At 50.4% G+C, this 12,602-nt stretch overlaps 1 protein-coding gene across 1 annotated transcript in view; it reads left to right on the top strand.

Moving 5' to 3' along the window:
• SYT17 (synaptotagmin 17) overlaps positions 1-12,380 on the top strand; it is a 35,483-nt gene extending 23,103 nt beyond the window's left edge. Inside the window, exon 8 of the mRNA XM_041401748.1 lies at positions 11,327-12,380. Coding sequence (XP_041257682.1) covers positions 11,327-11,523 — 197 coding nt within the window. The 3' untranslated portion in view covers positions 11,524-12,380. The remainder of the gene's footprint in view (positions 1-11,326) is intronic.
• Positions 12,381-12,602: the final 222 nt, after the last annotated feature.

Raw genomic sequence — 12,602 nt, 5'->3', positions numbered from 1 at the left:
AATGTGAGATCTCTATTTTGCATCTCTGCATAGCAGGGCCATAGTTTAGTTTTGTTGTTTTTTTAACTTAGGTGCTTTGGGGTTCTTTATTGCTGCAGTGGTGGTTCTTTCTGTTGTGTGTTTTGTTTGGAATTGTTTCTTATTTCTTTTCTCTTCTAATCCACATCTCTAGTCCATTAGGTCAGTTAATTAAATTTGCTGTTGAGTCAAAGACCAATTGAAAAGCAAAATAATCCTGCTTGAAGGGTGGGTGATGGTGCTGAGAATGGAGAGAGAGAGAGCTGTAAAAGCAGCCATGGGAGCCAGAAGTGAGTATGTCTTCAATAATTTAAAGGAACCTTTATTGTGGCTTTGTATTTTGGACCCAGTCTGCAGCTGTCTTTACATTGGCTTGGCTTCACTGGGAAGCCCTGGAACTCTGCCAGTTCCCATCAGCTGGGGCTCCTGGCTCCCGTGGGGCTGGTGCCACGCTGCAGGGTAAGGCACCATCCACACAAAGGCAGATGAATTTCGTTTTCCCCCCTGTGTGTTTTTCTCCTGTGCATCTTGAATTAAGCTGTCTGTGTTCAGTGCACTCTGGTGTGGATTTCTCCACGGTTTGTTGTGAGTTACCAAGGACTGAGTGTGCAAAGAGAGATAAAGCACCTCCCTGCTTTCCTGGTGCTCTGGAGAGCTGAACTCCACACCAAACTCGGGGCTGGGGAACAGCTGGAGTTGGAGAGGGGCCCTGGGTGCCTCCAGGATGATGTGCTCAGGAAGAGCTCTGTGTTAGTCAGGATTGGAGGAGGGGGTGGTTGGGCTGGTGCTTTGGTCTTTCCTCCTCCTCAGGCACACAAGGATTCAATACTGCCAATTATTGGCATTTGCAGACCAAAATGCTTCTCCTTCCACCCTGGTGCAGCACACCTTGTACCAGCTGTCATCCTGCCTTCCCTCTGCTCCTTCCTCAGATGCTGCTGGAGCTGTCACTAACTCACAGTCCCAGTCCAGTGCCCAGAATGGTGGGATGAGCTCTGGTGGAAATGTCCTCTCCAGGAAAAAGCATCCAGGGTCAGGATTGCTGCTGCAAGCATTGTCTGTTAACAGCTTCTCCCCAGAAGAGGCTGAAACCAGAAAGCCACTGATGCTCATAACAAATCTAATGTCCTGACAAAATAAATAAATAAAAAAGAGTGAGGCAACAGCTGGTGGAGAGGATGTTTGATTTTCATTTACTTCATCAAACATGTTGTCTAGGTAATGAGCAGCCATATACATATTGTAACAGAAATGCACTCTTTTGAGTGGTTCTTTTTTGCACTTTCTGGGGTTTGTTTTTGGCAACCTGACACATATCCCCCAAGTGCCATCTTCTGCTTGAGTGCAGGCAAGTCATGGGCTCACCTCCTGCAGAGCAGTGGGGCAGGCTCTGGAAGGTGGGGTGTCCTCCTAACCCTGTACACCTGTGAGCAAGGTGTGACTCTGCCTGTGGCAAGGGGAAGGTGGAGTTTGGCCCTGACAGCAGCACTGGCAGCTGCTGCCAGGATCATTTCCATGAAGGACAAAGAGTATTTGAGATGCACGTGCAGCCTCTGTGCTGGGAGGGCTGGATGATGGGCACCCAGAGACCCCGTGCTCTCCCCACTGAGGGATTTTGGGCTGCCCAATAAATCTGTGTCTGTCAGAAAGCTTGGGCTGTGCAGCAGGAAGGCAGACTACACCTGAAACCTGAGCACTGTATTTTGTTAATGATTATAATGTTGTTAATAACAATCATCAGTGATGCTGTTTGCACTGCAGTAAAGCCCAGATGGCCCAATAAAAATCAGCAGCACTCCAAGGCAAACTGTGTCTCAGTGACTCCTCAGCATCTTTTCATCACTTACCATAAAAAAAAAAGAACCTTCAGCACTCAGGTGATGTTTGTCTCGCCGAGGTCCTTGTGGTGGCTGTGTGTCCTTCTCATTTAAATGAGCTATGGACATGTTTGCATGGCAGGACTTTTAGGGCTTGTTACTCAAGCAGAGTCCCCAAAGAGGGAGGAATCATCTCCTTGCTCTGGGTAGATCATCTCCATACAATTGCAGAGGGAAAATCTGCTTTTCCCTCTGGCCTGGCTGCAAGGCAGCTGAGCTGGGACAGCGCTGGGGCTGATGGAGAGCAGCAGTGGGGCTCATCCTGCTGCTCTGCTCCTGTCTGGAACGGGGGCATGGCTGCAGCAGGGCAGGATGCTGTGCCTGGGGAGGGAAGCAGGCTGGGCAGGGTGTGCTTCTTGGTGGAGAGACTGACCTCGACATGTGTGTGCCCTGCCCTGGTGGCACCTTCACCGTCAGTCCTGGCCGAGGCTGCAGCTCATGGGCACTCTGTCTTCTGGGAGGATTTGCTGATACTCCTCACTTTTCAATTTGTTTCAAAAATTGGCAATATCTCTGTTTTCTGTAAAGATTTAGGACCCATTTTTTCATTGTATTTATTTTTTTTTTTTGTTTGGTTGGGTTTTTTGGTTTTTGTGTTTTTTTTTTTTGTTTTTTTTTGGTTTTTTTTGGTTTTTTTTTAGTATTTTTTTTCCCAAGAGTGTTGAGATTTGCAGAGCTGCATCTGTGGTTTCAATGGCTGCAGCAGAGGGGCCCTGGCCATGCCATCAGCCACATCTGTGCCCCAAGTGCTGTAATGTGTGTCTTCAGACCCCTGCCCAACTTTAATGCTTCTTTCCAGGGCTCTAATTAACTTCCAGTTAACAGGCAGTACTTGATTAAAAGAACAGATTGCTGTTCAATAGCAATATACCTGGTTCCTCTGTTGGCTCATTTTCAGTTGGCCTTGAGGAAAATATAGGGACCATTTAATGAAGTTTGTATTTTGAAAGAGGGGAAAAAAAGTAACTGTTGGTGTGTATTGATAATGATGCAGTTCTGGGAATTGGGTTCCTTTCACTGAAATGTTTTCTTTTTGAAGCAATGCTGCCTGTTTCAACAGGATGCAAAGATATTTGTGCTTTTCAGTGGCATTTTCTTAATTAACAGAGTGATTTCCAAATGTCCCAGTCAGCTGAGCAGGTTGAAAGTTGTTAAAGTTTTTGTCTTGAGGCTTCTCCAGAAATATATCTGAATTCTGATTTCCCTGGCTGTGTGGAAGCAGAACCTGGAGGTACCAGCATCACCTGTAGCTGCAGTTTGCAGGGATGGAAACCACCATGTCTGGAGTCATCCCACATCTGCAGTTTGACTTGCCATCTCGTGCTTTTGCTTTCCCACATGAAAACCCAATAAACATCCAGGGCTCTTTGTCTTTTGCACGCAGATATAGGAAAGAAATCTCTAATATATGAGTCAAATTAAACTGGTTTTTTTCCCATGCAGGAGGAGGATTTGGTTTCTCTTCTGAAATACTATCATATTGGGCACCATAACATCTCTTAGATGGACAGATAATTAGACAACTCACTGCTAGACAATTGTTTCTTGTCATCTATTAGATATGTCTTTTGGAAGTATTGGACTGTCTGTATATTTCCCATATCTAGAGCTCAGAAGCAAAATGTGATCCCTGATAAAACCTGTGTAATCCTATCTTAGCCAAAGGAGAAAAAATGGAAAAAAACCCCACTGATGTCAGCACTGTGTTTTCTGGGGATTTATACCTGTTTAATTTAGATCAGAATTTTCCTTTGTGTCTGGTGTTATAAAACACTCCATTCATTTATGCAGCAGCCACCATATGGTCCTTGCCCAGGTCTGGGGAGAGCAGGGAGCTCCTGGCTGCTGCCTCCTGCCCTCCAGGCCTTGCTCCAGCTCTGGTGGCCACACGAGGTGGCCCAGCAGGTCCTGTGAGACCCTGGGAGAGGGGTTTGGGGAGATGTGCTGGCAGGGGAGACCCCTGAGGCCCAGCAGAGCCCTTCACAGCGGCTCTGTGTGCATTTCCAGATGTACAAATCCCCTGGGGGAGGAGAGGGGGCCCCTCTGCTCTCCATTTCAGTGCCCTCTGTGCCTTGCTGGTGTCCACGGCAGGTGCTGGTGGTCCCCTGGAGCAGGTGACAGCAGAGGGTCAGTCAGAGATGCTGAGTGGGGTCCTGCAGACCCAGTACTCTTTGGGGTCACTCAGGGAAGATGCTCTGGGGTTGGATTTGGCTTTTTGCAGCAGACTGACTGCATTAACAAGGAGGAGTGAAATGCCATTAATCAGGGTGAGAGCAACAAGATGCTGGCCCTTCCTGACCCGATCTGTTGCTTGCTTAGAAGGCAAAATTAGATTCATCAAGTTGCCTGACTTAGTTAATAAATGTGCTGCATCTGATGTGGCAGAAACTGCCTGTCCTGGGGTTCTCTGGAATATTTTGATAATCTTTTTCCCCTAAAGAAAGGAGCAAACCCTCCTCTCCCAGGCTGGTGATAGGTGCTTGCCCCTTTTGCCAAGCCTCTTAATTTAAGCAGTGCCGTGGCTCTCCTGCCCCCAGCCCTTCATCTTGTTTGGCTCACACTGCAGTGACAGGAACTGTTCAAATGTCTTGCAAGGCCAGAATCTGCCTGTGAATCAAATGAAGAAAAGTCTGGGTGGCAGGAGCTGCTGTGGGCAGCAGAGCAGTGTCTGGAAATGGAGTTGCTGTGCCTGGCCCCGTGGCTGTCACAGGGGAGGGATGATGGTGCAGGCAGAGGCTGCCTCTCCTGCACGGCTGTCCTGCCTGTCTGCAGGTGCTGCGTGGCACTGGTGCTGCAGCCTCGTCCTGCCAGGTGTGTAAATATGCATGAAGTCGTCTGTGTGCTTTGTTGGGGCTCATAGTGCAGAGAATTAAGATGCAGTTATAAAAAAAGGGGAATTGGAAGTGGCAGAAGCCAGGAATAGACACTCCTTTCCAGTATCCTCTGGGCTGTTGCAATAGATGCATCCAGCCCATTATTCCAGTGTCTCCTGATGAGGTAATTTCATGAGGTGTCATTCCTGCATGCCCTTGAGATCTCTGCAAGACACACTTGTGCATTCACCCTTTCCCTGCTGCTCCAGGGCTTTCCCCTCCCTGCGTGAGAGCAGACTGTGACTGGGCACCTGCCTGGTTTGGGTGCACGTGCAGGGAACCCCAGCCAGAGCACAGGGGTGCCCCTGTCCCTGTGGGAGGTTTCCAGAGAGTCTCTTGCTGTGGCTCTGTCCCCCGTGGGGCAGCAGCTGGCTCTGTGTGTGTGGCCATGTGCTGCAGCAGTTCCAGTTCCCTCTGCAGCTGGGCAGGTGCAGCCACTGCAGGGGAAGGCTGGAAAGAGGGTTTGATGTGCCCATCAGACCCTGGTGGAGATTAAACTGATAAATGGGAAACCATGGCATCTTCTCCTGTGCTTTTCTCTCCTCTCTACTAAATATGACAGGCCATGCTCCAGGAGCAAGGGCAGGATTTGGGCCATGCCTGTGACCTTCTCAGTGTGCATCATTAGCCCAGCTGCTGCTGCTCCTCGTAGCACCTCTTTGTGCTAAACAGCTTTTAACATTGATGTCAAGCAGTTCAGGAGCAGCTTTCAGTCCTACTTAACCTGGTAGCTCAGCCCCACTGGCTGAGGCAGGGCTGGGCACAGAAAGGGCTGGGCTCTGGGCACAGAAAGGGCTGGGCTCTGGGCACTGGGCACAGAAAGGGCTGGGCACAGAAAGGGCTGGGCTCTGGGCACTGGGCACAGAAAGGGCTGGGCTCTGGGTTCTGCCTGCCTGCATGGGCAGATGTGTGAAGGGGGCACTTTGTGAGACCTCACCAAGTGCTGAGTCTGAGTGGGAAGTGCTGAAGTGTTGATGGGTCAGTGCCAGCAGGGATTTGGCTCTGCCAGAGACACCACACAGTCCCATGAGATCTGTGTCCTCAGGGACACTCTGCCCCTCAGTTTCCTGTGTACAGCCTTGGGCGTGTTTTTGCTGGTTTTTCTTTTCTCTGAGTTAAATGGCTTTAGTTGCGTTGCAGGTGATGGTGCAGGAGTCTGCGGGACAGTTAGTTGTTGGTGTGGAGCTCAGCTTGCAGCACGCTGACATTCCCTGCTGGCACTCCGGGACAGGCAGCAGCAGAGGCGCTCTGTGGCCGCACCGGGCGGTGCAGCACGGCCAGAACTGCTGAGTAACTCCTGAGGAGCTGCTGAGTAACTCCTGAGGAGCTGCTGAGTAACTCCTGAGGAGCTGCTGAGTAACTTCTGGGGAGCTGCTGAGTAACTCCTGAGGAGCTGCTGAGTAACTGCTAGCACAGCTGGCAGAGCAGAGTTTGCAGGAGATGCGGATGTTTCACGGCCCCAGCTCACGGGTGTCCCCATCCTGTAAATGACACTGATAGCCTTGAAGCTAGCTTAAGGAAATGTGCTTAGTTAATGCTCCTCCCTGGTCATCCCAAGGATGCTGATATGTTCAAAGGATGAATGATTTTCTGAAATGCCAGCTTGAATTCTGCTATTGCACATGACTCTCAGATGATGATGGTTTGCAGCTGTGCTCTGCACAAGTGCTCGGTGTGCAATTCTCAGTGTAGAGGGAAAGTTGAAAGGCATTTTGGCTGGATCTGGTGCCAGGGCTGATGTCACCCAGCAGCCTCATGGCTGAGTTACGAAGTGCCATGGGAAACAGCTGACTGGCAAAAAGTGATTCCATGTGACTGAGGCTGGTAGGGGACAAGGGAAAGCTCAGGCTGGAGCTGTCCCCAGAGCAGAGGTTGGAGCTCCAGGGCCCATTGCACCCCCTGGAAGTCACTGCCCTGCTGGGTGTGCAGTGCCTGGCATGGCTGTGCCCTCAGCCCTGCAGGGAGCAGGCAGCCAGGCTGGGGGGCTCAGCCTTCCCTCCTGTGCAGGACCCCTCTGGGGGACATGGGCCCTGACCCCAAAGGAACAGTTCATGTGGCACCCAGGCCCCCATCAGTTGGATACGGATCATTTAGGAACGCTGCATCAATAAGTTCATAAAATGAAAATGTTTTATTTACATCGTGTACCTTGTCCTCAACAATTCAACCCTTTTAATGAATATAAGTAAAGGTGATTTTCTTCTGTATTTCAGCATTTCTGTTGTAAAGAATGTCTTTTGAAGAAGCCTTTCTGTTTCCAAATGTGTCCTTCTGAAGAGCAGCTGCAAAAAGAATTGGTTTGACCTCTCCTTCTTTAATTGCTTTTTGCTCTGCGTTGGCCTAGAAATGGATGTTGCTATTGTGTAAATTACTGTGACAGTGGAAAGAGAGCTCATGAGATCAGGTGTGTAGTTTCCATCAGGAAAATATGCTTCTTAAATGGAAAGCAGCACCTACCAGTTCATAACCAGAGTCTGGGTCACTCTGAAAATCCCAAATGTTAATTACTTTATTTTCTGCTATTGAGCAGCTCCACGGTGTCACTGTTTTTGTGGGCAAGGGCAGATTGAATCTGAAATTTACTATGAGCTCCTTTCAGACTCTGCCAGGGGCTGTTCAGACATCGGGGAGCAGCACAGCTCAGTCCACTTGTACAGTCACACACCTGGACTCAGTGTGTGGCACCGTGCTCAACTGGTGCCCCTGCAGCTTCTCCACCTTCACCTGTTGTGGAGCAAGCTGGATGGAAAGAGCAGGAGCTTTTTACCTCCCCCCAAGGCTGAAGGTGTGAGTTTGTGTGGAACTGGCCCCTCTGCAGCGGGGGGTGTGTCACTGTGCAGAAGCAGAGGGCTGTGGCTCAGCCTGCCAGGCTGCTGCTCAGCCCTGCAGGGCTTTCCTGCTCAGGGGCTCCCAGGGCTGCCCTGCTGCCACCGGCAGGTCACCTTGCAGCCAGGGCAGGGCCAGCCCCCGTGGGGTGCAGCTCACCTTGTGTCTGGTGGGGCTGTGCCTGAGCCCCGCAGCGCTGACAGTGCCTGGGGGCACAGGGGGCTCAGTGTGTGCATTGGGGGGGCTGGCACTGCTGCTGTCTGTCCCTGGGGGCTCAGTGTGTGCATCGGGGGGCTGGCACTGCTGCTGTCTGTGCCTGGGGGCACACAGGGCTCAGTGTGTGCATCGGGGGGCTGGCACTGCTGCTGTCTGTGCCTGGGGGCACACAGGGCTCAGTGTGTGCATCGGGGGGCTGGCACTGCTGCTGTCTGTGCCTGGGGGCACACAGGGCTCAGTGTGTGCATCGGGGGGCTGGCACTGCTGCTGTCTGTGCCTGGGGGCACACAGGGCTCAGTGTGTGCATCGGGGGGCTGGCACTGCTGCTGTCTGTGCCTGGGGGCACACAGGGCTCAGTGTGTGCATCGGGGGGCTGGCACTGCTGCTGTCTGTGCCTGGGGGCACACAGGGCTCAGTGTGTGCATCGGGGGGCTGGCACTGCTGCTGCAGGCTTTGGAGCAGGCTGCAGGGTCACACCTGAGTGCAGCAGTGCCTGGTGCTTGTTGGTCACTCCTCCCCTGTGTGAGGTGTGATTGCTGAGCCAAGGGAGGACTGGGGGAAATGCTCCCGTCCTCCTGGGCAGGAGCATCAGTCTGTGCTTCCAGCCTGTGGGCTCCTGGCATTCTCTTTTCCAAGCTTTCTTGGAAATACTGGTGGCAGCAACAGGGCAATGGTGCTCTGGAATGTGAGCAAAGGAAGGGCTTTGTTTTCTCAGTGCCAACTCCAGCCCCTTCTCGGGTGAGGTCCATGCCACAGCTCGGTGAGCTCAGCCATCAGCAGATTGCTCAGCAAATCCTGGCCATTTAGCAGTGGAATACAGCAGTTAGCCTCCCAGAAAGGCATGTCCTTAAATTTAAAAGACTTCTGAATGATGGGTAAAGCTGAATTTTTGGCACACAGACCTCTCATCTGAGAAAGCTGCTGTGGTGAAGCTGTGAGTGTGTAAACCTGAGGTCAGTCTAGTGCAGCCTCTTATGGTCTGTGTGTGAGTGAGCATTTGGCCTTGCAAAATGTCTTCCCTCTTCCTCAGCCATAAGTCTCTGTGCTATCTACGGTAGTTAATGATAGAAGCAACAATGCTTGTATAATTAGCCCATTAATACCCCAAAGGACTCAGCATGCTAATTACCTGACACAATGAGATTAGCAAGTTGCATTACAAGAATTCAAAATAGTTGGATCAACAGTAGAATAGCAGGTGTCCTTAGTTAGCACACCTGCTTGTTTTACAGTCCTGGCATGGAGGATTTTTGAAGAATCAGTATGCCTGGGGAGCTTCTTCTCCACTGTTAATTTATCCTGTGATTAATTGATGGCCTGTAAGGCTTCTTGGTTTAAATTACTTGGTGCTGTCTCCCAGGATTAGGCTTTATCTTCCTTAATTTTACAAAAAAAAAAAAAAAAAAAAAAAAAAAAAAAAAAAAAAAACTCAGAGCTCGCTCAGTTCTTTTTGATTCTTTTTCTCCAGGTTTGGTTTTTTTTCCTATAAATTTAAAAAAAAAAAAAAAAAAAAAAAAAAAAAAAAAAAAAACCGAAAAACCCAAACCCAACAACAACATGACCAACAACAAACAAACAAAAAGACTACCAAAAAAATCCTGTTGAAAATTTTGGTTTTGGAGTATTTTTGCATGGTTTTATCACAATATTTGATTTCTGTAGGCTAATAAATCATAGCAAAAAATTTAGTATAGTCCTGCTAGCTTCACCTGTGATCCATTGCCTTGTAGCAGAACTCATTAATAACCCAGACAAGCTGTGTATTAGTTGGAGATGGATGGTTTAGAATTCCTGAGTCCTCAGAAGGTGGCCTTTCCAAAAATCACCAACCTGGCCTCTTGACAGAGGCACTTACTTGGCAATGTGTCCTGATGGCATCAGCCCCAGATAACTGATGGTGACAGGCAGAAGAGATGCAGTCTTCCTGCTGGGGTGGTGAACCCCAGATCATTTCTAAATGTCATTTGAAGATGGACTTACGGGGCTCTGAGTTGCAGGGTAGATTTTTTAGAGCAATTATTTGAAAGAATTACTTGGGAATTTGAAGGTTTGCTGTCACCTGAAACATCCACAGGTAATTTGGTGAGCAGAAGCATCTCTGCCCATAAACTGTGTGTGTCAGAGCTGTCAGAAGGGATGGAGTGAGCTGTAACCTGGCACTGCTTGATTCCAGGACTGCACTGCCAGGTGGTGCCAGAGCCACCCAGAGCAGGATCCCAGACTGGTGCAGAGATGAGGAACCAGCCTTGCAGAGACAGAGAGGGCAGAGGGGCGGGTTGAAGTAATGTGGTCACTTGGGGGGTGTGTTACATAGGAAATGCACAGCCCTGACAGAGGTGTGTGGTCAGAAGTGAGGCTGAGTGCGCTGTGCTCGGTGGCCTGCCTGCCTGTCAGGGTGTGCACACATCGGGGGGATGCCTCGGCGCTTCCCAGAGGTTGTTCTGCTGCCAGTGCTGGTTTCCAGCAGCCCTGCAGAGCTGGTGCTGCTGGCAGGGGCCCCATGCCAGGCTGAACATGCTCTGGCTGCACCAGCCCAGCTGGATTTGGAGCTCCTGTAGACATTTGTCCTTAAAAATCCCTCTCTTTCCTGAGGAGATTTTTTAGTCGTTAATATTCCAGGCAGTGCCTGTGGATATCCTGACTTCAGCTTGCAAAGACTTCATTTCAACTTTTTAATGAGCTGAGGCAGGGCTTCAGTTTGCAGCACACGCAGTGCTTTTGCTCCTGTCTGGTGGGAGGGCTCAGCCTTTGCCAGGATCAGGCCCATCATTAGGGTTTGCTGCTGTCTGCGCTCTTTCCTTCCAGGAGACCGGGCTAATCCAAAGTACAGGGTGGTGGGTTGGTGTCTCTCCCTCAGTTGCTTTTCTGGACATTTAACAAGTAGCTGCAGTGATAATTATGGCAGATCGTTGCTGTGTAAACATCCTGCTGACAGCCTGGCCCTGTGTAATTCCCTCTCCGAGCAGGGCAGGCTGTGGATTAGCACTGGAGTGCTTTGTGCAGTGTATGTTAGGAAGAGGGCACTTTGAGATGCTGCTTCTGCACTTCCCCAGGCTCAGGCTGCTGGGCTGCTTTTGCGATTTCATGATGCCCAGGCAGAGCTTTTGGCACTTCTTTACGTGATGTAATTCTCCTTCAAGGCTGGACAGGACTGAACAGCCTGCTCCAGTGAAAGGTGTTGGTGTCGAAAGGGGGGGTTGGAATAGGATGAACTTTGAGGTCCCTTCCAACCCACATCATTTTATGAATCTACTTTACCTATTCATGGTAAAGTAGATTCATAAAATGGGTTTGTGTCTTGTTTATTTGAATTGTATTTCAGCCTGTAGTACAGCATATTTTATTTCTTCCAAGCCCCTGTTTCTCTAACATTTTTCAGATGCTGAGTTCCATACCAGGAATGCTGGCACCTGCGGTGGGGGGACACCTGTGGGCCATTTGTTTTCCTGGGGCAGGGCTCTGGCTGGGGCGAGCGATGCTTTTGCTTTGACCGGTGTGCGTTTCTGCTCTCCGCAGTGTACGGGCACAACGTGAAGAGCAGCAACGACTTCATCGGGAGGATTGTGATCGGGCAGTACTCGACGGGCGCCCCCGAGTCCAACCACTGGCGCCGCATGCTGAGCGCGCACCGCACGGCCGTGGAGCAGTGGCACAGCCTGCGCTCCCGCGAGGACTGCGACCGCGTCTCGCCCGCCTCCCTCGAGGTGACATGAGCCGACGAGATAAAAACCAAACCAACGACTCAAGCACCCCGCCTCACACCCTCCACGCGCCCCGCGGCAGCTCCGTTGGATTCACGCGGCACCCAGCCAGCCGTGCTGGCCTCGGTGGTCCCGCTGTGTGCCACTGGCTCCAGCTGTGCCCCTGGGGCCGGGCAGCGCGGGCTGTGCGTGGCCGTGCCGTGGGAGGCACGGAGTGGGTGCAGGAGCTGGGAGTTGCCTCTGCTGTCCTGCCAGTCCAAATCCATGGCTCATCCTCTCGGAGATATAAGTACCCCTGTGCTCTCGTTGGTGAACGTGGTAATTAGGCTAGAATATTTTTTTAAACGGTAGAACCTGTGGTGAAATCGATTCTGACTGCAGTTTTGTCCTTGTAGTAGTGTTAAGAGAATTAAGCTGCTGTTAGTGTGTGCGTTTGTGTGCCGGGGCAGTGTGTGGCCCATGTGGGATGGATCCCGTGTCCCGTCAGCGGTGACCTGCCAGTCTCAATAGCAGTCTGTGTGCGTAGTAGATTCAGTGCTGATATAGCAAAATAAACATTTCCAATAGCATTTGTACTGGGAAAACCAGCTCGCGTCCTTTCAAACGTGCTGTGCAAAAAAACACCTGCTCCAGGGACTTTGGCGGTTAAGAAGACCCAGAAACCACAATTTTAATTCTCTCACAGACTGCAGTGGCTCTCTCTGTGTTGTGTGTGTGTTTACCCAGGTAGTTCTTCAGGTCACCAAGTGAACTTAGCTACAGTCAAGCTGTCCTGTTGGTTGCTTCTGTACATTTTATTTTTCCACAGCATATTGTCTGGTATGATGGAGATTGTATATTTATTGAAAATAAAATTCTATTTAATTGTGCCACATGGATTGGGGAAATACTTGTTGAGTTCACCTTTGTGTTGAGCTCCTTCAGTTATGCTTATGTCAGAAAAAAAGCCAAAATGTTGGTTGTTACCCTATTGTCACCCACTGCAGATGAACTGGGAGCAGTTTGAGAGAAACTGGGCACCTGCTGCTGGAGGTGGGTGTCAGAGTGAGCTGGATGCCATGGTCTGGCCATGGTGGTTCCCAGCACCCTGG

The sequence above is a fragment of the Onychostruthus taczanowskii genome, unplaced genomic scaffold, assembly GCF_017590055.1.
Source record: "Onychostruthus taczanowskii isolate IOZ18803 unplaced genomic scaffold, ASM1759005v1 scaffold19, whole genome shotgun sequence".
Classification (NCBI taxonomy): Eukaryota; Metazoa; Chordata; class Aves; order Passeriformes; family Passeridae; genus Onychostruthus; species Onychostruthus taczanowskii.
This window is presented reverse-complemented; position numbering and strand designations above follow the sequence as displayed.